Below are 25,766 nucleotides of genomic sequence, written 5' to 3'. Positions count from 1 at the left end.
CGTTTCCAAAATCAGAGATTAAAGGTTTACACTACAGATTAGTGACAAAAACTAGCAATTACATTACAAGACTACAGATGTCATGTCCAATACCAACATCCAACTAGAACCTCGGAGTCAGTTCTTTCTATAGTATATGATTCTACAACCATAAAACCAAACAGGTTTGGTACTCCAGCCCTAAATTTCTAACATAGCCTTCTTGCCTGGTGGTCTCCACAGTGGAATACAAAGAGAAAAAAATTAAAATTTCTTCTTTTTATTAAAAATAAGCTATTAATACAGTTATAAGTATATACATATAATTTATAACTACACACATATAGAAGTGTGCTCAATTTTATATATATAAAAACTTGAGAACATTTAGAGGCAACTGCTCTAGCCTAACAAATTTTGGTTTTCCTTTTTCTATTATATATACATCATGACTGTTTTAAGGGACAAACTACCTTCCCTTTGCAAATCCATCCAGTACTATCCCTTTCCCCTTTAACTCAGCCCTTCCCCCTTTCCCCATTAACTTCATTGCTAGTTGGCCATCAAATTCTAGACCCTACTCATTACCAACATATACTTTCCACTTTTTTCTCAAGCACTTCTCTTATGTTTACCTTTAACTGTCTCCCAAATCATCTACTCTCTTACAACCATCCCCAAAGTAGTGTTCCTTTGACTTGTTTCTACTCAAAAAGCAAAGGAGTTCAGAGACCTTACTCTATTTTGTTGCTTTGGGGAAAATAGTCCATTACCATCATTCTTCCACACTGTCTTTTGAAATCCATATCTGCATCTTCATTTTTGCTAATGTATAAAATGTTTGCACTAGGCTCCTCTTCCTCTCCCCAATCCTGCCTCATCTTTGGCAATTTTAGCATTTGTATTGATATTCTCCAACTTCCTTTATTCAGTTTAGATGTGTTTTTATTTTATTTTATTTTTTTACAGGGACAGAGAGAGAGTCAGAGAGAGGGACAGACAGGGACAGACAGAAAGGAACGGAGAGAGATGAGAAGCATCATTCATCAGTTTTTCGTAGCGAGACCTCAGTAGTTCATTGATTGCTTTCTCATATGTGCCTTGACCGCGGGACTTCAGCAGATCGAGTAACTCCTTGCTCAAGCCAGCGACCTTGGGTTCAAGCTGGTGAGCTTTTGCTCAAACCAGATGAGCCCGCACTAAAGCTGGCGACCTCGGAGTCTCGAACCTGGGTCCTCTGCATCCCAGTCCAACGCTCTATCCACTGCGCCACTGCCTGGTCAGGCTAGATGTGTTTTTTAACTGCCGGTCTGTGAACCAGTCCACTAGAAATTTCAGGCCGTCCATGAAAAAGCCAACCACCCCGAAGATTATAGACTCAATGATCTTAGTCAAATTTGCTTATGCTCCGGGTGATTTCTGCCTTAGAGAACCCTGAAATATTTCTATTTTCACCTGTCCCCAAGTGTAAAATTAAATCTTCAACCTCAATGAGCTTCATCTTCAGCCAATAAAACTTGCTACACATACTCTCTTTGGATATAATAAATTCTTATTTTTTACTACAATCTTCCATCACTCCAGGAAACTTTTCAGGATGCTGAGTCAATCCTTTTCTTTTCTTTTCTCTTTTCTTTCTTTCCATTTCCTTTCTCTCTCCCCCGCCCCTTCCTACCTTTCCTTCCCTCCCTTCATTGCTTTCTTTTTCTTCTTTTCTTTCTCTCTCCTCCCTCCCTTCCTGTTTCCCTTCTTCCTTCCCTCCCTCTTTCCTTTTTAAGTAAGTGAGAGGCAGGGAGGCAGAGACAGACTCCCACATGCCCACCCCCTTCAGACAGAGATCCACCTGGCAAGCCCCTATCAGGCGATGCTCTGTCTATCTGGGCCACTGCTCCCTTGCTGAGCAATCGAGCTGTTTTAGTGCCTGAGGCAAGGCCATGGAACCATCCTTAGCACCTGGGGACAACTTTGCTCAAACCATTTGAGCCATGGCTACGGGAGAGGAAGGGGGAGGGCGGACAAGTAGATAGTTGCTTCTTCTGTGTGCCCTGACTGGAAATTGAACCTGGGACTTCCACAAACTGGGCTGACACTCTACTTCTGAGCCAACCGGCTAAGGTAATCCTTTATTTTCTATTCCTTTTGTTCATTTCTTTACTTCCATTCCACATGTACTTTGAATTTCTTGTTCCCCCTGCTTTTTCCTTATTGGCACCTTCTTGCCCCAACCTCTTTTCCTTATCAAACAGAAAACAGTAGTTGGACCTAAAAACACTCATGGTTATATGTTTTATCCTTTATATTTTAATTTTTTATCTTTTCTTCTGCATTTTCTATTGCCTTCCCTGGTTTCTATTACTTCTCCTTTATTACTGGGAAAAATGTACATGTAGTGAAAAAATTTATTTTCCCTTTTCTGAAGTCCTAAAGAGGTCAGCAGCTGTGCTGTACCTGTCAGTTTATCTTCTTTAGTATTTCCAAAAATACCCAAAAATATTGCGAGCATAGGCCCAAAAGGGCAGAGCATCGGCCCCACATGGGGGTTGCTGGGTGGATCCCAGTTGGGGTTCATGTGGGAGTCTGTCTCTAACTCCCCTCCTCTCTAATAATTAAAAAAAAATGTCAGTGACCTAACAAAGTGGCAGTAGTGGAGTTGGTGAGAGTGAATTCTTAGCTTATGCTAGGAATTGTCTATGATAATAAGTAACACAGAAATTCCCACTAGTAAACAATCTCTTTCCTCCATCTCTTTTTATCCTTCTTGATTTATTTATAGTACGTCATTTTACTTCCGGTACAGCTTCTATTCCATGATTCAGCTGTTCATAGATGCTTCTAGTACTGTAAGTACCCTTGTGCCATAGCCCTATAGTTTCATCTACTTTATAGCCCACCTACCTTCTCCCTGCCTGCATCCAAACTCTCAAGGGCAGCTGAGAGGAATATACTCATTCTCTATCTTCGAGTTACCAACCTCACTTAGGTACTTGATACAATTTAGTAATCCTATTATGCTTCTGTGGTCAACTCACTTCCTCACCTTCTGCAAACACCAGTTATATTTCTCTAATTTCCTTGAAATTGTTTCTCTCTCAGTAGATGACCTCATCTACTTCACAGGGAAGACACAATCTGTCAGACAAGAATTAAATCAACCTTCTGCCACCAAATCTACAAACTTACCTCTAACTATCCTTTCTTGTTTCCCAAACTGATCTGTAAGGAGCTAGCTCTCCATGTAATGCCATATGTACCTGGATCTATCTCTTCCTTCCCCCCTGGAACCTTGAGTTATGGATTATTTACTATCTTCTCCACCCCCACCCTCACTGTCTCTTTCTTTCTACTGGAATCTTTTCATTAACATTTAAATATATTCAGGCCTCTCCTCTCCAATCCTCTTCGTTATCTAGCAAAATGTCCTCAGAAAGTCATCTATATTTTATACTCTTTCTTTTTGTTTATTCTACTTAGGCTTCAGTTCATGCAATTTGGTTTTTGTCCCACCATTCCATGACAATGCTCTCACCAAAGTATTCATTCGGGGCCTAAGTCAGGTAAATATAATAAATACTGGTTTTTCCTCCTGCTTCTTTTTCGGTTTTCTTTGTAGGTTCCTTCTATTCCACTGAAACAAAAATGAGTTCTTCAAGACTGGGTTCTGGGTCTCTCCTTTTCTTACTCTAAACCTTCTTCTCAAAATGTTTCTTCTGTATCAGCAGCATACACATTACTTAGGACCCTAGGAGTGGGGCCCAGAAATCTGTATTAAACCTTCCAGTTGTTCTGATCCACTCTGCAGTTTGAGAATTACTGCCTTAGACAATGAGATACACACCCTTTTGCCAGTAATTATAAATTTATCTTTCCAGCCCCTGTGTCTCTCCCAAGACTTAATTGCAAGCTTCACTTGGTGTATCACTTGTACCTCCTACTACTCAACATAACAGAGCTCTTGTCTCCCAACCAGTTCTTCTAATTGTCCCTTTCTCAAATGATACTTACCCTGCTCCAGCCAGAAACCTGAAAATCAACTTTTAACTCCTACTCCCACCCCTATTCAATCACCAAACCTCTTAAATACATCTCAAATTCAACCACCTTTTTCAACCCTTATTATCAATACCACCACCCTAGACGAAGCTACCATCCTCCATCTATGATCAGCCCCACAGGAATAGCTTAATGAGTCTCCCCACAACCACGTTTTCCCCCTCCAAATCTTTTCATATCACCCACTCGCTTAAAATGCTCCTTAAACTTCTCATTATCCAAAGGTTAAAGAACAACATTCTTAAAATCTCCAATGTCCTACATCCCTGGTTGGCAAACTGCGGCTTGCGAGCCACATGCGGCTCTTTGGCCCCTTGAGTGTGGCTCTTCCACAAAATACCATGTACAGGCGTTACCGTGATAAGGAATGTACCTACCTATATAGTTTAAGTTAAAGAAATTTGGCTCTCAAAAGAAATTTGAATTGTTGTACTGTTGATATTTGGCTCTGTTGACTGAGTTTGCTGACCACTGACCTACATGATCTGGCAGTATGTGTAAAGCAGTTACAACAGTACCTGGCCCAGAGTACCTACTCATTAAATGCTACCTAGTATCTCAAGCTATTCCCACTCTCTCTGTTGTAGCCACATGACTTATTTCAAGTCTTTCAAAATATCTTTTTTATCTCAGCACTGTAGTAGTGTCCCATCTCCCATCTTATTCAACCTTCAAGTCTCATTTTATGCACATATGTCTACTGGTCTCAAAACATTCTGTACTTATTTGTAATAGTTACTACATTGTTAATTATGTAAACAGTGTTTGTCATTCCCAGCAGAATGTAAATTCCAAGATGGTCAGCACTGCATTGGTCTTACCGACTGCTGCCACCGAGTGTCAAGCAGGGTGTGTGACAGACAGCAATCATACTTTTTTTTTTTTGCACAAGTGTTATATTTGCTATATAACTCTGAGTAATTTAAGGGGAGAGTCTATATAATTTTGCTACTTTGCAAAGTAGCACAAAATAATGGCTAAAGAATTATTAAGCGATCAAAGTATAATTGCTTTTTCTTTCCTATACAAACCTCTAATCATTTCCAAAGTCCCTTCACAAACACACACAAAAAAAACAAAAAAAGAAAGTCAAACTTGTCACCCTCTCAGAAAAAGAAACAAACATAAAACAACAAAATATCCCTAAACATTAAGAAAGCAAAAGTGAAACAAAAATACCGTTTTCATGACTGGGGACTTGTACAATGTCCCCACCTGCAACACCCTATCCAATCCTTCATTTGGCTTAAATTCACTAATCCCACTGGACTTTTTACTCACGGTTACATACTTAGTGCTTGGACTCTGACAGGTACTCAAATACAGTTACTGAATGAACGAGGCTTTTGTTGAAATAACACTGTCAAGGGCTTCTGTGATCTGTCCAACCTAAACTGGGTCTGCAAATATCAATATATGCTTTCCCCTAGATCTCGTTTCCTACCCTGCATGCCGGTCTTAAAAGAAGTCCAAGGCCGATCACCTGCATGTACCCTACAGGAAGGAAACAACCTACTCAAGCAGAGTGCAACCTCAGTTCTGCCATCTCATTATGGCTCTCGAAAGCTTTGCCCGTCCTGTCTTTGCAAGGTCGTGCAACCCTTTCTAACAAGCCTTCTTGTAAAGATGCTGCCCTTTTCATTCCTCCACTGAGTTCTTGGCCCCGGGCTACATCGATACCTTAGCGACACGTCTAGGGAGGTGGGAGGACCCCGATTCCAAACCAACCAAGTGACAGAGAACCTGAAAAGCAACAGCAGACACCCAATGGGAATGTCAATTCTTGATTCGAAGCATGGCATCCCAAAGGCCCAGCCCGGGGGAAGGTCCCCGAAAGAGAGCCCGAGAGAAGAATCTCGGAAATAAGAGGCTGTACAGAGAAGTCGCTGAAGCCTCCTGGGGAAGATCCGAGAGTTAGCCCTCGGAGCCGCGTCGGCCCCAGCGCGCCGCAGCCCACAGCCCGCAGGACGCGGAGCCCTCAGCGAGGGGCGAGCGGTCCGGCTGGGCACGCGACCGTCCGCAAATTAGTATGCCCAGGAGAAGCCAGGCAGCTAAGACCCCCACGGAACTACTCTCCCGCCTCTTCCCTCGCGGAGGGGCTCGAGCCTCCCAGAGGCGGCGGGCGGGGGGGGGGGGGGGGTCGCTCGTCACGACTCACCGCTCCGCCCCGCTACTCGGTCCTTTCCCGGTAGCCCTTTCAGAACTGGTCCCGGCAGCAGCCGCCTCCGAGAACGGGGAACAAAGATTCCCGCAGCACAACCGAAGGGGGACCGTTTTTCGCTGCGCCACGGTAGGAAGTGACGTACGGCTCTTGTTCCGGTCCGCCGGATTACGAATGACGGCCGTCGCGGCTGTTTCCCAGACACGTTGTTTCCCCCGTCCTTTCTGGCGGCGAGTGGTCCAGAAGCGGCCTTGGAATCCCGGCTCGGGCGGGGCAGGACGGCGCAGGCGGCCCGTGTCGCGGACGCGTTCACGCACCCTCCCTGCCTGGCCGCGCCTCAGCGACCAGGTAAAGAGGGCGCTCGGCCGTCGGCCCCGCAGTTCCCGCCAACCTCCAGAGCCTACTCTGCGTCCGGGGGCGGCTGGGCTGCCGTCGCGAGGAAGGGCAAGGGCGTGAATTAATGTCCTGATCGTTCTTTGGCCCTCATGCCCGCAGTTTCAGGGTGCGGGGGTGGGGTGAGGGTGGGTGCTCCGGACTTCCTCTGCTGGTGGAGGGACTAGAGCCGCTTCTAGCTGTAGGAGTCAGTGGGATCCTTTGCTGTTTGTTGCTAAGTGTAGCTTTCAGACCTCCGGCATCACACCTTAACTCTTTTTTTCATTGGCACTTAGTTTTCCATCCCAGCCCTTCCTGGTTGGAGAAAGCACTCCTGGGCATACTGCTTAACAATTGCTGCAAAGGACTTGCTTCACTTTGAGCCATTGGTGTCTGTACACCATCAGTGTTTCACTTAGGTTTTAAACTTCTGTAGAAAGTTTTTATTTTAACTTGGCATGAAATTGCTCTGACGTCACTAACGTTTACTAATTAATACACGTACTTCCCATCCCAACTCTTTACCTGGTTTTGGGATTATTGTAGATAGATAAATTGTTATTTTCCTTTTATTGTTAGTGCCACAACCCCATTCCTGTCGTAAGCTTTTTAATGTCAAGGGATTGTCAGCATTTAATAATATGTCTTGTGCTAAATTATTGATAAAGAAGGTAGGGTATGTCTACTTTTTCTAAGCATATCTGTAGGAAGTGTTTAAAGGAGAAAAATGAAAAAGCTGGCAAGAAGTAATGATGTGACAATTTTAAACATGTAAACGTGACCATTGTAAAAAATAAATTCTCTGTTATAAACACAACCGAGTGATTTGATGTCATATTTAATAAAACATTAAGATATGCGAGTTGTTTTACTTCTTTAATTTACTGGTGGGGATTATACACTACTCAGAATTGCACTAAGCATACTCATTATTTAAAATTGTGTTTGTGTTTTACCTGAAGGCATTTTTTGTTGTTGTTGGTTTATTTTTGTGACAGAGAGAGAGACAAAGAGAGGGACAGACAGGAAGGGAGAGAGATGAGAAGCATCAACTCATAGTTGCAGCACCTTAGTTGTTCATTTATTGCTTTCTCATATGTGCCTTGACCCTGGGGCTCCAGCAGAGCAAGCCAAGGACCTTGGGCTCAAGCCAGCGACCATGGTATCATGTTTATGATCCCACACTCAAGCCCTGGGTTCTCTCCCAGTCCAACACTATCCATTGCACCACTGCCTGGTCAGTCTGTAAATTTCACTTCAAAAAATAAATCTGTGACAAAAATCAGTGAGATTTGAGAATGATCAATTCTTTTATATTTTTTTACACTTCTGCTTTCCTGCTTTAAACAAAGCTCAAACTTCTGTAGTAGTGGTTCTATCAAGTGCTTTTTAACCTATGTTTTTAGTTTGTAGTTTTTGTGTTATCTGTTCTTTGAAATAAGAAAAAATACTGAGTATCCAGTTGACCTTTCTAACAGCAATAAAGCATAGAAGTTTTTATATGTAGCAGACCTTGAAACTTAACAAATTCTGAGGCCAGTCAACTAAAACTTGTAGTATGCACCGTTCTACACTATTTGTTGTTTTTATCTTCAAGTACTCAAAGTAGTCTCCCAAATTTTGTTATGATTAGTACTTGAAATGCAAAGATTTAACCCAATTAGATTATAACAAACACAGGTATTGTTTGGTGTAAGGATTCAGTACTTTTATTTCAGGCTTGCTGATGTTTCTAACGTTATTATTTCGTGCTTTGAATCCCTACTAATGATGAGGTCATGCTTAGCTATAAGCATACTTCCCTGGCAACATGATTCCCCGCTTCTCCAGAGAGTAGATGACATACTTCCCTTATGGCTAAGATTACAATAAAGTATTGAATATTTTACTTTTAAACATTTTTCCACTTTTTGCCCAGAGAAGAAAATAGTTCATTTTAACCCTTTGAGTAGTATGAACATTCATGTCTGTCCTCACTCAAAGGATTAACAAAAAACTGACTACTCAAAGGGTTAATTATAGAATTTTGTTTTGTAGGACTTAACTATGTGCATTCCCACATTACAAAATGTAGTGAACACTGAAATAGCTGTTTTCTTTTTTCTTTCATTAACCTTTAATATTTAAAGTAATTAGCTGCTATCTAATAGTAAGGGTAACTTTTTAAAAAATCCATAATATTGAATATTTGATGTAATAGGGAATTTAAGTGGACTTAAGTCTGTTTTAAACTCTAAGAAAAATAAGAGCTTACAATCTTTATACTTGTGAACTGATGAGCTATTTATTTTGTACAATATAGGTGGTTAATGTATATGTGAACTTAGGATATTGCATTTATAATCTACCATTTTGTGACTTGCTGGCTTTCATCCTCAGAGGCAAGATTTTTTCAATATTTGGGGTAATACCTTTTCAATTCAACATGAGCCCCCTATTTTTTCTGAGAAGATGTTTGGAAATAGCATAACTTGGGCTTGCCCATCAAAATTTGTATATTTTGAATAGTGTCCATAGTTAAGGAATTTTGAGATAAATTATAAAAGAATAATAATACCTAATAATTATTTAGGAGCTTACTAATTAATAGGCAATGCTCTGTTTCACAACACATTGCATAGTAAGTGCTGTTACTATTGTCCCCATTTTATAAATGAGGAAGCTAAGGCACGAAAAGTTTTATTTTGCTTCTAAATATCAAGACTAGGATTTGAACCTGGTTAGTCAAGCTCCAGAGTCTTGACTCTTACCTATTACTTTATAATCATTGGTATATACGTATTCTACTTGCTAAATCAGTATGTAGAATCTAGTTAGATTCCTAGTTCTCTTGCCTAAAAATCAACATATATAAAAACTTCTATGCTTTATTTACATGTTTGGATGGATTCTACTTATTTTTTCTAGTCCAGCTCACAGAGGTGATCTTATTTCTTTATCTTAATTTATATATAGATCGCTCTCAAAATAGATGTATTCATTTGGAAGAGAAAAGAATGGTGTCAAAAAGAATGGGATTCTTGTTGTATCAAGACTAAAGTTCTTAGCAGTACAGGCAATCCCCAGGTTACAAATAAGATAGATTCTGTAGGTTTATTCTTAAATTGAATTTGTATGTATGTTGGAACAGTTACATTTGCCTATTAAATGCAACTGAGATGTTTGTCTTAACATACTATTTATTTTTACCTTTCTGTGATTATAAATACATAAACATTTTACCTGATCAGGCGGTGGCACAGTGAATAGTGTCGGATTGGGATGCAGAGGACCCAGATTCCAACCGAGGTCACTGGCTTGAGCGTGTGCTCATCCGGTTTGAGCACAGGGTCACTGGGTTGAGCATAGGTCTATAGACATGATCCCATGGTCACTGACTCGAGCCCAAAGGTCGCTGGCTTGAGCAAGGGGTCACTTGCTCTGCTGGAGCCCCCCCCCCCCCCCCCCCCCCCCGGTCAAGGCACATATGTGAAAGCAATCAATGAACAACTAAGGTGCCATAACAAAGAATTGATGCTTCTCATCTCTCTCCCTTCCTGTCTGTCAGTTCCGATCTCTCTCTCTCTCTCACTTTCTCTTTCTCTCTGTCAAAATAAATAAATAAAAAAAACTTAAACATTTTCAAACCTACAGAACCTATCTCCTTCATTACCCAGGGACTGCCTGTACTCTCATTGCAGTGATTATTTATACTCATTTACATTCATTCATTCATTCTTTGAACTAAATTTTGAGTACTGTTAATTTAAGCATTGGAGATGTAGTGTCAAGTAATAAGTGCTACAAAGTAAAAGAATACAGGATAAGGGGCTAGTGAGTGATGGCAGTGCTTTTTCAAATCAGGTTGCCTGGAGAGGCTGCTCTGATTAATAATATTCAGAGACCCTAATGAAATGAAGTTGCAAACCATGTGAATATCTTGAAGAAGAGCATTCTAGGCAGAGGGAATGGGTACAAAAATTCTCGAGTTGAGCATTTTTGGCCTCTTCCAAAAGCATCAAGGAGTTAGCAAGAGGGCAGAGGGGTAGGAAATAAAGTCAGAAAAGGAGAGCTAATGTCGCATTAGACCCTGTATAGACCATGTTAGGAAATTTGAATTTTATTCTGAGTATGCTGGGAGCCATTGGATAGTTGTGAGCCGGGAACACGATCTGATTTAATTTTTTGAAGGATCACCCTGACTATTGTTGGAATATTGACTGTTCTGTGAAGAGTGGAGGAAATAGCTAATAGGCTTTTGCAGGGGTCTTTGTAAGAGCTAATGATGACTTAGATCAGGGGTCTCAAACTCGCGGCCGTGCGGCCCGCCCACCAATTTTGTGCGGCCCGCAGACTAATCAAACTTCGTGGATTAATCTGCGGGCCGCACAAAATTGGTGGGAGGGCCGCGAGTTTGAGACCCCTGAATGAAGCTGATAGTGGTAGAGGTGCTAAGAAGTTGGATTTAGCATATTTTTCAAAGATAGAGTAGAAGTTGTTGAGTGAGACTTCAGAGTTAAGAGCCCAAGCATCTGGTTGAATTGTGTTGCCATTTACCAAGAAGGAGACTGGACTAGTTAGGGAAAATGAACTGCCTCAGAGAATGTCCAAGTTGAAATGTCCAGCAGGACACAGGAGTCTCAAGATCAGGGAAAAGGATATAGTTGGGAAACCAACGAATCATAAATGATTAAACCTCTGGCACTGGAGACCATCTAGAACAGGGCTGTTATATTGTGAATGGTTGGCCCATTTATGGGTCTTGAAATCATTTTAGTGAGTACTAACCGTCACTAAAAAACAAGAAGAAGAAAGAAGTACAGAGTAAAACACATCAGATATCTCCCTTGGATATTTCTTCATAATTCTTTTTGTTTCAGTTATATTCAGTATATCTATTCAGTATATAATGAGTTGTATTGTAAAATGTATTACTTATTGTATGGTGTGATCAAAAGTTTAAAAGCCAGTACTCAAAGAAGTGAATTGTAAAATGAGAAGAGGGCAAAGCATTGAGCCAAGGGTCCCTAAGAGGTCCCGGAAGGATCCAATAAAGAGAATCATAAGAAGCAATCAAAGCACTTAATCCAGTGCTAAGAATGGTCAAATAACCCTGCCTTAGAACAGTTATTTTTTTGCAAGTATTGCATAGAATAACAATTTCTAATGATTTTTACTTTGGTAAAAATGGTGTGTATGTTACATGCTATTGAGTCTACTCAGACTACTGGATGCCCTATGAATGAGTGATGTCCACAGTGTCCTATCTTCAACAGCCCTGCTCATCTGGAAACTCATGCCTATGGTCTCTTTTCTAGAGTCAGTTCATCTCATGTTTGGTTTTTCCTTTTTTTTCTTTTACTGCCTTCTATTTTTTACCACCATTAGTGTCTTTCCTAAAGATTCCTGCCTTATAATGTGCCCAAAGTAGGATGGCTTCAGTGTTGCCTCCAGCAGCTATTTCAGGCTATATTTGCTCTAGGACCCATTTATTCATCTTCCTGGCACGCCAGGGTATCCGTAGAAATCTCCAAGTCCATATTTCAAGTGAATCCATTTTCCTCCCTGTCCAGCTTTTGTATCCATATGTAATAATTGAGAATACATGGGTATGGATCTGATCTTGGTGATCTTTCCTAATTATTGCTGTCCTTCCAAGAGTCAGCATTCTCTCAATTTTTTGGCTGCAGTCTTCATTAGAATTACTGATTGAAACAAGGTAAGCAAAATCTTTAACAATTTCAATCTTCATTGTTGTTAAAGTTGTATGCAGTTGTATTTGTGCAGTCATGATTTTTGCCTTGATGTTCAGATGCATCCTGCTTTGGCACTTCTTTCACAGTCATCAGAAGTCAGTTCAAATCATTGATACTTTCTGCCGTAAGATAGTGCCATCTGCATATCTTAAGTTAATTGGTAGTTCTTCCACCAATTTTTACTCCTTCCTTTAAGTCTAGCCCAGTTTTTTATATATGTTCCATGTACAAGTTAAACAGGGAGATAAAATGCACCCTTGTCTGACATGTTTACCTGTAAGAAATTGAAATTGTTGCTGCAATAAAATTTTATTATGCTTTAATTTATGAAATTCTGAGTTTATAACAGTGCTGTTTATAATAGGAAAATACCAATTTCTGAATGTTTTCAAGTAAGATCCCTTTATAGATTCAGTTAATTCTTTTGGATGGATATAGGTTCTCATTCATGGAGGTAAAATTTACTTTTAAGGTTGTAAAGATCAGAAATAACGTCTAAAATTTCTCTGTGCCTGACCAGGCAGTGGCGCAGTGGATAAAGTGTCAGACTGGGATGTGGAAGACCCAGGTTCGAGACCCCGAGGTCACCAGCTTGAGCGTGGGCTCATCTGGTTTGAACAACAACAATAAAAAAGTTCACCAGCTTGGACCCAAGGTCGCTGGCTCGAGCAAGGTCTGTCTGTCCCTGTCTATCCTTCTCTCTGACTCTCTCTCTCTGTCCCTGTAAAAAATAAAAAATAAAATAAATAAAATAATGACCATTTAAAATTTCTCTGCTTAGCACATGGTGAGTGGAAAATAAAATATACATAATATTTAGGATTGTATTTGTGTATTTAACATGTTAAGCTCCTATCAAAATCTAGGCACAGTGATAGTGATATTTTCTTATTTGAAAACTAATCAACATATAACTATATACAGTATAGTTATATACTTTTTATTCTTTACCTATTATATAATATATAACTTATTTATTATGTAACATTTAGTTGCCATAGATCCAGACTTGAATTTTGAACATAAAACTTCACCTTTTGGAAATAAATACTTAATTTCAATGCATTTATTGTATTTCTCTCTCTGTTTTAGTTAAGCAAACATCTATAAAACTTATTTCCCTTTTTATACATGAAATGTTTCAGTTTATCAACACCAACATATCTTAATTAGAATGAGAATGCAAAGAGTCTAAATGCCTAAAATATTAAAACTATGACTACTTTGGTTGTTTAAACTATCTTTGAAGATTCTCAAGTAATGTAACCAAGACTTAATTTTTTTCTTTTTACCTTGTTATTCCCTTTGCAATATTTGCAGTCAAACGGGCATGTCTTGGGAAGAGCTGTACACTCCATCAGCTGTGTTCAGCTTCTAAAGTTTGTGGTTTTGTGTGCTGCTTTCTTACTTTGTTGCAGGAGTGGTGGCAGGGTGGCACATGTCAAAGCTGAGAAAGAGCAAATGACACTACAGCCCTCTGTGCCTGGCAGGAATGTAATATGGAATAACAAAGGTTGGGTCCCAGAAGCTCTGGAGACCCAGCAGATGACTCTACAGAACCTACCTCTTTAAAGTTCATGACATAAAATTAATGAACAGAAATTCTCTAGGTAGAAACGGAGAAGAAAAAGAGGCTTCTTTGTCTACGGTATTTCCAAACTTTAAGCAAAAATTGTATTCTACTCTGTTGAAAATTCAAGACAGTATAGATCAAAAACATCAAATTTGTACATGTTGGCTAGTACTTAATATTTATTTTAGAAATTACATTAATGCTTTATGAGGAGAAATTGCCCAGAGAGAGCAATTTTTTTTAACTCCAAGATCATTAAATAATATTTTTAATCTCCTAGGGAAAAAATATCAACATCTATATTGGGAAAAAATAAATTGTGTTAAGAATCAACAGTACTTTGCATTTTCTCTCAGGCATCTCATTAATTTTTCAGTATCTCCACGAGCAGATTATTGCTATTTTATCTCACTGACATTTAGCATTTATAAGTGCTTACAGAGAGAATAGTTTATATAATATGTAAAAGCCTATTCTCAAGGTTCTTCTGTGTCTCCGAATGTGGCAAATATACATGAACCTTAATTTATTAAAAAAATATTTCTACATTTCTTAAATCAAAAACTGAAACAGTATGACATTGTTTTCAGGTTTGTTTGTTTTTTTGCTTTTTTTTCAGAGACAGAGAGAGAGTCAGAGAGAGGGATAGACAGGGACAGACAGACAGGAACAAAGAGATAAGAAGCATCAATCATTAGTTTTTTGTTCCGCGTTGCAACAACTTAGTTGTTCATTGATTGCTTTCTCATATGTGCCTTCACCGCGGGCCTTCAGCAGACCAAGTGACCCCTTGCTCCAGCCAGCGACCTTGGGTCCAAGCTGGTGAGCCTTGCTCAAACCAGATGAGCCCGTGCTCAAGCTGGCAACCTCGGGGTCTCGAACCTGGGTCCTCGGCATCCCAGTCCGACGCTCTATCCACTGCGCCACTGCCTGGTCAGGCGGTTTGTTTGTTTGTTTGTTTGTTTGTTTGTTTTAAGTGCTAAGACCAGTCTCAGAATTTCTGTTTCCTAAGCTGCTGGGCAAATGAAATCAATCATGTTTTATTTTGAATCTGTTATTTAGCAATCTTCTTTATATTAGCTCACTGTCAGAAGAAGTAGTTAAAAGGATTGGTAAATAAGTCAGCGATAGATTTATAGGGGCAAATTACCCAAAGAGACTGTCAGTTTTCTAGAAAATGTTGGTTTCCTTTGCCTGTGGGCTTTAATATATATATGTAAAGTCAGCAGTAGGTTTAAGAAAAATGTAATTAGGGAAAAATGATTTCCATGGGTTAAAAAGTTGCTTTTATTTTTTTTAATTGAATTTATTGGGGTGACTAGTTAACAAAACTATACAGAAAAGTAGTTCCTTTTCAATTACATGAAATAATTTTCCTCTAGATAATCTTTTAAAGAAGTACTAAACCATGGTATACATCTATTATGTTTTAGTAAAAGAAATGTAAAGCAGTAGTGATTATTTGCATTGTCAAGAGGTTTTCTAAGACAATATCTTACTAACTATACACCTTTGTTATAATGGATTATTTTCTCATTAATAAAAAAATTGATGACCAAAAAGCTGCAAGAGTTTTGGACTGTTTTGCTTTTGAATAAAAAATAATAATCCAAGGAATTTAGAATATTAAAGGATATTTAGTATGTTAAAGATTTCTTAAAATTTAGGGTACACTAATATTTTAAATACACTTAGAAGGAGGAGTTGCATGTGTACTCTTTTAAGGGCTTTTAAAATATTTTTTCCTCTAATCCATCTTCCTATTGCAACGTGCTTCCATGCTGAATGCTTTTAAGGAGTGCCATCTAGTGTCAGTTTTTGAATCGTGATTTATGGATCAGAACATGGGAAATTTTAGACTCAGGAAATGTATAAATCAACAAAAAGTTACAATTGACAAAAGTTTTAAGAACTATGACTTGAAAATACCATCAATAGTTTGACCTTAAAATTGTGTATGGTTGCATCTTTAAAATGATGAGTATGTATATTCATCCATGCATTCATATTTACAGCAGACCCTGTTTCAAGCATAGCAATGAAGAAAACAGCTTCTAGTCATGGACATTTAAATTTGACACAGACAAAATAAACATATAGCATGTTAGAGCAGTGATAAGAGCTATGAAGAAAACCATAGAAGGTTGTTTTTTTAAAGGGATAGTAGGAGTTGAGGTTTAAGATTTAATATAGTAGCCAGGGAAAAGCTCAGAAGTTGATACAGGAGTAAAGTACCTGAAGGAGATGAGGGAATGTTCCAGGCACTGGAAACATCAAGTGCAAAGGCCCTGAGGTGGGAATATACCTAGTATCTTAGAGGAATAACAAGGCACTTTAGCTGGAGCAGTAAGCAATGAGAGTTGAACTCAGAGACATAAAAAGAGATCTTTGAAGGCCAATGTAGGAACTTGCCTTTTCTCTGAGTAGTATGGAGGTATTTGAGGAGAGTAGTGACATGATCTTACTTCATTTCTGACAGGGTCACTTTGACAGGATTTTGGTAGCTCTGATCAGAATAAACTAGATGGGGAGGGAAGATAAGAAGCAATGTTAGGAGGCAAACGCTATAATTCAAAAGAGAGGATTGATGCCTTAGATCTATATTGTAGATAGAGCCAAAATATATATATTTTAATGGTCTGGTTATGGAGGAGTGAAAGGAAAGAGTAATTAACACTGAAGCTAGAAGAATGGTGTTCTATTAACTGAGCTGGGAAAGATGTAAGGAGATTTGGAGTATGGGGGACAATAAGAAACTTGATTTTGGATATGTTAATTTTGAGGTATCAGTTATCAGCATCTAAGTTATAGGGAAATTCAATTATTTGTCTCTTGTAATTCAGCATGCAATAGCTCATCATATATCAAAACCCACTTTTGTTAGGAGAATCCATTTCTCATGAAGGGATAAATATACCCTCCCCAACCAATTATGTTGCAGGATCATAATCAGAAACAGTGCGGGAGGACCAGTATCGTCAAAGCTTCTCAAGGCTATTTTCCTTAGTCAACTCAGTATTCTTGGTGATTTTTTATCTTCTTTTCTATTCGTTTCTTGTTCTCACCTGTACTGAGACCTCACAGTACTTGATGGGTAGGTGTGATTGCCAAGTACCCGAGTTTGCTCATTTTAAAGGAACTGAGAATAAAATCAGTTCTAAGACTTGTTAATTGCACAGAGAAATTTTTCTTTCGAGAGCTATTTATTCAGTCCAGATACAAATTCATGTAGAACCTTTATCTGTCACAAATTCTTGCTGATATTTTTTGAACATGCTTTTAAAATATTCATCCTTTAGCTTCTAAATTATATTCTTATAAGGCGTATAACCACTTCAATTTATGCTCCAGGTGACCCAATGAAAGAAGAAAATGAAAGGCATTAAGAGAAGTCTTACAGAAGAATATCTATACCTGGACTTTTCTCACCAAATAGAAGGATGCATTTTTCCACTTCATACATCTGTAACTTTATTTTTGTTATCATACTGCGATTGTAAAATCTTTAAAGTTTGCTTAGTCCTCACCAGAGAAAGTGCAGATGTTTCACTACTGTCACAGGATATTGAACTAGAGGTCATTTCAAGGCAAGAGCTTCCACCCATAGTCCAGAACTGCTGTTTGCCTGCAGCAGTGGGAAGACCAGACAGTTTCTGTAGAGCAGGACTCGCTGTTGTCCTGAGACACATAATACAGAAATCATACGAAGCAGACCCTTCAAAGAAGGAAATCTTGGAACTTCTGGGTTTTAAGAAGACTTGTTTGAAAGCCTGTGCTGAAGTAAGTACACTGTCTCTTTTCTGCTATTTAAAGCCATAGAATAATAACACATGCACTTAAATATTTCACTTTCTGCTGGAAACTAGAATTTCATTTCCTTAAAAAATGTACAGTAACCAATGAAATAAAGTAGCTCATCACATATGCCAATATTCAGTGCAGTATTGAAAAATGAGAATATAAGATTTAATTTATGATGTTTAGAGATATTATTTTAGAGAATGACTTCTTTTTTATCTTTTAATTACATTGAGTATTTTTAAAGCAAACTTTTATGTAAGAACAGGAGCTTAAGTAGCAGTGCTTTGGAAACATACCTTTTTTGGGGGGAGGGTGGTGTACTTTAAAGGCTTTGGGAAGTAAGGTTTCATTCAGTAGGAGGATGCAGGTGGGTAGTATGTATTCCAGATACAGAAATGCTAAGCTTCCATTGTTTGATGTTATCACTTCTGAAGCACTTGAAAATATGTCTTAATATAGTATAAAATTCTAGCCCAGAGATTGTTTAGCTCATGACAAATTCACTAAGCCTCTTATTTTCAAATAGGAATTTATTTTTCTTCAAGCTATGTTGAAAGTAAAGAATTATTTCTTGTTTTGTTTTCTTTTGTTTTGTAGGTTAGCCAGTGGACCAGGCTATGTGAACTCACCATCCCTTTAGCTATTGAGAATTTTCTCAAAGAATCCTCTGACCAGCGCCCACGTATCCCTGCAGAAATCCTACAGCTCGAGAAGAAGCTGAGTGAGCCTGTAAGAGTGCACAACGATGACAAACTCCGGCGGCAGAAGCTGAAGCAGCAGAAGGCTGCCAAGGCAGGACCTTCCTTTTCTAAGGAAAAAACGAAGAGCAAGGTGCACAGACAAGAAACGTCTGAAGACTTGGACAGTTCGTCTGAGAGTCTGGAACTGAAAGTGGCATTCTCAAAGCTCACGGTACAGGAAGAACCAGCTCCTAGCAACAGAGAACCTTCTCACATCAGAAAAGCAAAGGCCTCTGACCTTCCACCCCTGGAGCACGTGTTTGCAGAAGGCCTTTACTTCACTCTGGCGGATATCGTGCTCTTGCCCTGTGTCCATCATTTTTTGGTAAGGTTTATCGGAGTGAATCCATAACTGTAAGTTTCGGTGTATAAAATTGCTTAGGTTTGAACCCCAGTTCCACTTCTTACTATCATTATGCTGCTGTGCAAGGTATTAATATGGTCTCCATTCTCTTGTCTGTAAAATAGAGATAATAATAGTACCTGTCTAATAGGACCAGTGTGAAGAATAAATGATAACTTGTGTAAATTGTGACAACAGTGTTTGACACATAGTATACCTTCAATAAATGTCAGTAATTATTTTGACTTAATTTTGAGTTGCTAAAATGTTATCAATTACTTTGATGATTAATTTCAAAATGCTATTGTGATTACTTTCTAATATTAGAGGGTCCACTGTGAAAGCACTGAAAAATCTTGTCAGGTGTATTTTATAATTGAGTAGTCAGTTAAAATACTAATTTAATTATGTTAGGTATTATCAAATCAGAAATACTTTATCCTCATCTGTATGCTTCTCTGTTGTCAGTAAGATTACGTGGAAAGTTTTCTTTCCTAGTAGGGGGATGGAGATACAGATACTCCCCCTCTTCCACCATGTGTGGAGAAAAAAGAATGAGGGGAAAATAACTTCAGAGTGAACATGGGAACTTACAGCTCTTTGCAGCTTTCCATTTAGTTTCCTAGAGCTGCGTTTTTCCTGCTTTGAAGTATTTCACCTTTGCCCCCACTAAGGAATCAGATACCAGATTTAATTCTTATTATATATTTCCCACACTTCAGGTATCACTCCTGGCAGATGAGAAAAGATTTCTAATGAAAATCTATATATTTAGGGGCCGGAGCTTCACTAAGTTAGGTGGTATTAATCAGTTGGCATTTTATTATTATTACTGATTGATTTGAGAGAGAGAGAGATAAAGAAAGAGAGAGAAAGAGAAAATCATTTATTTGTTCCACATTGTAGTGCATTCATCCGTTGCTTCCCCTATGTGCCCTGACTGGGGATGGAATCTGTAACCTTGGCATTTTGGGACAATGGTCTATCAACTGAGCTCCAGGGCTGGCATTTTCTTTAAATAACTTTAGAATTAAAGTGTAAATGAGAGATTCAGGAATTTTTTAGATGTTGATTAGTATTTTAAATGTCATATGTATTCATATTGTCCATAGAGTTAGGTGGGGGGAAAAAAGGTCTTTATTATCAAATGATTTCTAAGTTCTTTTATAAGTAACTTCTCTCTCTTAACAATTTCAGTTATTAGAGCAGTCATTTGATATATATTATAAAATACTGTTGTTGGTCTTCTTGAATAACTATATTTGTTTCTAGTTCCATAAAAATTGAACCAGAGTGGCACATCCATTAATTCATTCATTTGAGGAATTTCCTAAAAGCCTACTGTCTGTGACAGCACTGCTGTAGGCAGTAGGAATACTTTGATGAACAAGACAAATAAGGTTCAGCCCTCATGGAGTTCATTTCTAATAAGAGAAGATAGAAATGAGCAAGTAAACAAATAAACATATATTTGTACAAGGTAATTGCTACAAAAAAAGAAAACAAGGTGTTAGAGATGATGAGTATTTGCTTTCAACTCAACAAAACATAAAAAATAGGATTCACCTGCATGAACGTAATTTTAGATCATTATCCAGACATCCATCGTCAGCTAGTTTGCATTTGATTTAGTTTAATATAAATACTATCTATTTGAATAGGGTCAATTGAGGCTGAAGTATTTCTTTTTATTTATTTATTTATTTATTTATTCATTCATTCATTTTAGAAGGGGGAGAGAGAGAGAAAGAGAGAGAGAGAGAGAAGGGGGAGGAGCAGGAAGCATCAACTCCATATGTACCTTGACCAGACAAGCCAGGGTTTTGAACCGGGAACCTCAGTGTTTCCAGGTTGATGCTTTATCCACTGCGCCACCACAGGTCAGGCGAGGCTGAAGTATTTCTAATTGAGAGGGTTTTCTCCTCCTCTGCAATCAGGCAGGACGTTTATTGACTGCTACTGAGTAAATTCACTTTCTACTACAAAGAGAAACTTGTGTTCATCTCAATTTTAAATAGGGGGAAACTTGTACACTCAGCCTTTTCTATTACATATATTCTATGATTAAATTCTTCTCTTGACATGTATATGTAAACTAATTCTTAAAATATTTTCTTTGGTTTGTTTGTGTTTTTCCTGGATCTGTCCCTTTTCTTTCAGGAATTAATCTTTCTTTGCCAAAGCCTTGATATGATTTCTGTTAAATTTATTTTTCTTCTTTAAATCATCTTGGGTATGAAGCAGTCACTTTAGTTCAGACAGTGCCTATGATACTGGGCCTTTATGCTTGCATTAACGATATTGAGGTGATGGCGTAGCATCACCTAATGATCGGAATCAATTCATGATCAGGAATAAAAGTCAAGTTACCATTCTTGGATCAGAAACATAGAGCTGAGCCATAAGCTGGGATATTTAGTCACAGGAATAAGGCCAAGAATATAAAAGAACAGTCGGTTTTGCTAAGTCAAGGTTTGAAATACCAGAGGTCAAAATTCAGATTTAGGGAAAATACCTAATTCTTCCAAACATAATAAAGCCCAAGATGAACAATAGCAGGTAGAGTGGTTCTGGTGTTTTGTCTAAACCTGCTCCTAGCTTCTCTTCCTCTCCAGTAGACATGAAGTGTAGTGTTTCCCTGATTAGCCCAGCACTTCTCTGTGGGAGGTACCCAACAAAACCGTCTCCTCTGCAAAGCTTTTGGTACACTTTGACAGAACTATTTAAAACATTATTCTTCTGGAATGTAGAGAGTTGGCATTTTATGGAATCTTTTTGTAATTTGAGCACTTACTATTTAGTTTTCTACATTTTAACATAATACTTTGAATTTAGTTTTTGTTTTGTTTTGTTTTGTTTGTATTTTTCTGAAGCTGGAAATGGGGAGGCAGTCAGACAGACTCCCGCATGTGCCGGACCAGGATCCACCCAGCACGCCCACCAGGGGACGATGCTCTGCCCATCTGGCGTGTCGCTCTGTTGCAACCAGAGCCAGTCTAGCACCTGAGGCAGAGGCCATGGAGCCATCCTCAGCGCCTGAGCCAACTTTGCTCCAATGGAGCCTTGGCTGCGGGAGGGGAAGAAAGAGAGAGGAAGGAGAGGGGGAGGGGTGGAGAAGCAGATGGGCACTTCTCCTGTGTGCCCTGGCCAGGAATCGAACCCAGGACTTCTGCACGCCAGGCCGACGCTCTACCACTGAGCCAACCGGCCAGGGCCTGAATTTAGTTTTTTAAAAGTATATTGAGTTATTTCTAAAGCAAAAACATTGTAGAAATAGATTTTTTGAGCAAAAATATCTATAATCAATACCTCTTTAAAAGTGTCCTTGTTGACCTAAAATTGGGGAGAGAATGGGAATCTCACTATTGGCTGGCAAATTGCAAAAATCATGGAGTCACTTATTTAGTGGTTAGTGTGTATTTTCCATATTCTCTTTTATGCGTTAGGCCCTTAAGAGTTCTCAGTGTTAACCCACTAGTTCTAATCTGTAAGTAAAAAACATCTGTGATTATATTTCTATTTAGATAGTTTAATTTAATTTTTTTTACTCTGCTTAACACACTGCTCACCTAACCATTTATTAATTATCACATGTTTTGACAGAATAAACATAACTAAGGAAATGATATAAAATAATTTATATAATATTTTATATAATAAGTGATTGGAAAATAGTGCAGAGGAGAAGATATTTTGGATAAATGTAACATGTTGCTTCTCTTTTTAGTCAAACAAGTTTTTCTATCCTATTACAAAGCCACTAGGGTTTCATTTTGTGCTCTTGGCAGTATAATTTTTATTTGTTTTAAGAATAAATTCTCTTGTTTTTTTGTCCTTAAGTAACTCTGTGATATTTAAAATGGTTTTGATCTTATCAGCCAGGTAAAAATTTTAAAATATCTTTTTTTTTTTTTTGCATTTTTCTGAAGCTGGAAACAGGGAGAGACAGTCAGACAGACTCCCGCATGCGCCCGACCGGGATCCACCTGGCACGCCCACCATGGGGCGACGCTCTGCCCACCAGGGGGCGATGCTCTGCCCATCCTGGGCGTCGCCATGTTGCGACCATCCTGGGGGTCGCCATGTTGCGACCAGAGCCACTCTAGCGCCTGAGGCAGAGGCCACAGAGCCATCCTCAGCGCCCTGGCCATCTTTGCTCCAATGGAGCCTTGGCTGCGGGAGGGGAAGAGAGAGACAGAGAGGAAAGCGCGGCGGAGGGGTGGAGAAGCAAATGGGCGCTTCTCCTATGTGCCCTGGCCGGGAATCGAACCCGGGTCCTCCGCACGCTAGGCCGACGCTCTACCGCTGAGCCAACCGGCCAGGGCTAAAATATCTTTTTTAGGAACAAACTTAATTCTTATTTCACACATTTTTTATTAGCCACCTTCTTAAATATATCTTTCTGAGTATAATGAACGTGGTTCAGTACCTGCTGAGCTGCCTGAGGGTTGTAGAGCTGCTGGCGAGTGGATTACATGGGATGGATGACTTGTCACACAGAGTAAAACACCTCAGTTTCTTTTAAACATGAATTATGATTATGTAGCCACCACTTATTTTCAGAAAGAAGGAAAGATACCATATACACCTAACAACGAATAAATCACTACCAAGAAACGTAAAAGAAAGGAGAGGAAATGAGAATATTTCTTATTTGATTAATTTATCACAATGTAAGCTCACTTTCCTTAGCACATAATTTATTTCCTAGCAATTAAGAATTTGGGTGAGGCCCTGGCTACGTTTTCAGTGGATAGAACATTGTCCTGGCACACCAAGGCCATGGGTTTGATCCCCAGTCAGGGCACATATGAGAAGCAGCCAATGAGGCAAACCAAATAGAAAAAATAAGTGGAACAAGTTGATGCTTCTCTCTCTCTCCCTTCCCCCTACTTCCTCTCCCTTCCCACTGACTCTCTCTCTCTCTTTATCCCCCTTCTCTTTCTCTCTCTCTCTCTCTCTCTCTCTCTCTCTCTCTCTCAGTTCAGTGGAAAAATGGAAAGAATTTTGGTGAGAATTATAAATTTTTTGGCTCCCAGAGCACCATTTAGACCAGGGGTCTCAAACTCAATTCAGCAGGTGTGCCGCAGAGCAAGATCACAGCCGTTTGGCGGGCCGCACTAGGTCTACAAAAGGCAACTGTTATGCAACACTTTTCTCACTGCAGTTGAAAACAAAAAAAATCAGTACAACAAGCACAATCGTACATGCAGTTTACTCAGTGTCACAAAACGACCAGAAACTGTAGTTCACATTACAACTGCTGTTAACTAAGCTAATATCTAGCTAGGATGCTAGAGAAATGAAAAATACAAGTAGGCCCCTAGGCTTACTTAATTTTATCCAAAATATTTTGAACTTCGTGGATTAGTCTGCGGGCTGCACAAAATTGGCCGCGAGTTTGAGACCCCTGATTTAGACAGTGTTTTTCAAACTTTACTTCTATAGTCAATAATGTATATTCCAAGATGATTGAGCATCTAATACAATTATGCATCGTTATGTTATTATCAATATATTTATAAAATCTGTTACTACAACTTGTATATTTCCATATTTTCTATTTTATTTCATCATTTTTTATTCCCATTTCCCCACCCCCTTTAGCAATCATCAACTTGTTCTCTGTAAGTCTATTTCTGTTTTGTTTTGTTTATTCATTAATTAATTTTTCTTAGACTACACATATAAGTGAGATAATATTATATTTGTCTTTCTCTATCTGACTTATGTTACTTAGCATAATACCCTCTAAGTCCATCCATGTTGCAAATGGGAAGATTTCATTCTTTTTTTATTGCTGCATGATAATCTATTATACCATTTTTTTCATCCATTCATCTATTTATCTAACATTGGACTCTTAGCTTGCTTCCATATCTTGACTATTACTATTAATGCAGCAATGAATATATATGGTGCATATAGCTTTTCAAGGTAGTGATTATTTTTTCAGAGTGGAATTGCTGGGTTATATGGCAACTCTGTTTTTAATTTTTTGAGGGCTTTCCATATAGTTTTCCATAGTGGCTACACTAATATACAGTTCCACCAACAGTATACAGGGATCACTTTTTTCCATATCTTTATCAGCACTTGTTATTTGTTGATTTATTGATAATAGCCATTCTAACAAGTAGAAAGTGATCTCTCACTGTGATTTTTATTTGCATTTCTCTGTGGATTAGTGATAATGAGCATCTTTTCATATGTCTGTTGGCCATCTGATGTCCTCTTGAGAGAAATGTCTATTCAGGTGCTCTCCTTATTTTTTAGTTGGATTGTTTGTGAGGTTTTTGATGTTGTATAAGTTACTTATATATTTTGGATATTAGCCCTCTATTGATAATCATTTGTGAATATCTTCTCATTCTTAATAGGTTATCTTATTGGTTTTTTGTTGGTTTCTCTCAGTTGTGCAAAATTTTTTAGTTTTATATAGTCCCATTTATTTATTTTTTCTTTTTTTCTTTTGCTTGAGGAGGTATATTCAAAAGGTGGTGGTAAGAGCTATGTCAAAGAGTTTATTGCCTTGCCTGGCCTATGGTGACTCAGTGGTTAGAGTGTAGACCTGGAATTTTGAGGTCACCTGGGCAAAACCCTGGGCTTGTCCAGTCAAGGCACATATGACAAGCAATTAATGAACAACTAAAGTGAAACAGTTATGAGTTGATATTCTCGCTCTCCCCACACACCCCAGCAAACTCAATAAATAAGATTTTTTTTTATAAAAGGAGTCTATTGACTATGTTTTTTATCTAGAAGTTTCATGGTTTTGGGTCTAACATTTAAGTCTCTAACCCATTTTGAGATTATTTTCTTTAGAAAGTGGTTCAATTTCATTTTGGGGTTCTTTTGCATGTATCTGTCTAGTTTTGCCAACACCACCTATTAAAGAGAGTGGCTTTTATCCCATTGTATATTTTGCCCCCTTTGTCCTAGATTAATTGACCATATAAGTGAGGATTTATTTCTAGAATCCCTATTCTATTTCATTGGTCTATTTTTATGC

The 25,766-nt window shown here is 38.6% G+C and overlaps 2 protein-coding genes across 5 annotated transcripts in view; one reads left to right on the top strand and one right to left on the bottom strand.

Annotated features, from left to right (window-relative positions):
* INTS12 (integrator complex subunit 12) overlaps nt 1-6,302 on the bottom strand; it is a 29,228-nt gene extending 22,926 nt beyond the window's left edge. The window contains exon 1 of one of the 3 annotated variants that reach the window (XM_066279682.1): nt 6,188-6,302. The gene's annotated coding sequence lies outside the window, so the exon portion shown is untranslated. Of the gene's footprint in view, nt 1-5,545; nt 5,564-6,187 lie in introns of those variants that run through there. The other 2 variants (XM_066279680.1, XM_066279681.1) reach the window with 2 other exon arrangements.
* Nucleotides 6,303-6,333: 31 nt separating this feature from the next.
* GSTCD (glutathione S-transferase C-terminal domain containing) overlaps nt 6,334-25,766 on the top strand; it is a 141,748-nt gene continuing 122,315 nt past the window's right edge. Inside the window, exons 1-4 of one of the 2 annotated variants that reach the window (XM_066279679.1) lie at nt 6,334-6,538; nt 12,818-12,970; nt 17,222-17,650; nt 18,269-18,736. In XM_066279679.1, coding sequence (XP_066135776.1) covers nt 17,243-17,650; nt 18,269-18,736 — 876 coding nt within the window. In that variant the 5' untranslated portion in view covers nt 6,334-6,538; nt 12,818-12,970; nt 17,222-17,242. The remainder of the gene's footprint in view (nt 6,539-12,817; nt 12,971-17,221; nt 17,651-18,268; nt 18,737-25,766) is intronic. The other variant, XM_066279678.1, reaches the window with a different exon arrangement.

This window comes from Saccopteryx bilineata, chromosome 5 (assembly GCF_036850765.1).
Source record: "Saccopteryx bilineata isolate mSacBil1 chromosome 5, mSacBil1_pri_phased_curated, whole genome shotgun sequence".
NCBI lineage: Eukaryota > Metazoa > Chordata > Mammalia > Chiroptera > Emballonuridae > Saccopteryx > Saccopteryx bilineata.
Note: the sequence above shows the minus strand (reverse complement) of the source record. Positions and strands in the feature narration are given on the sequence as shown.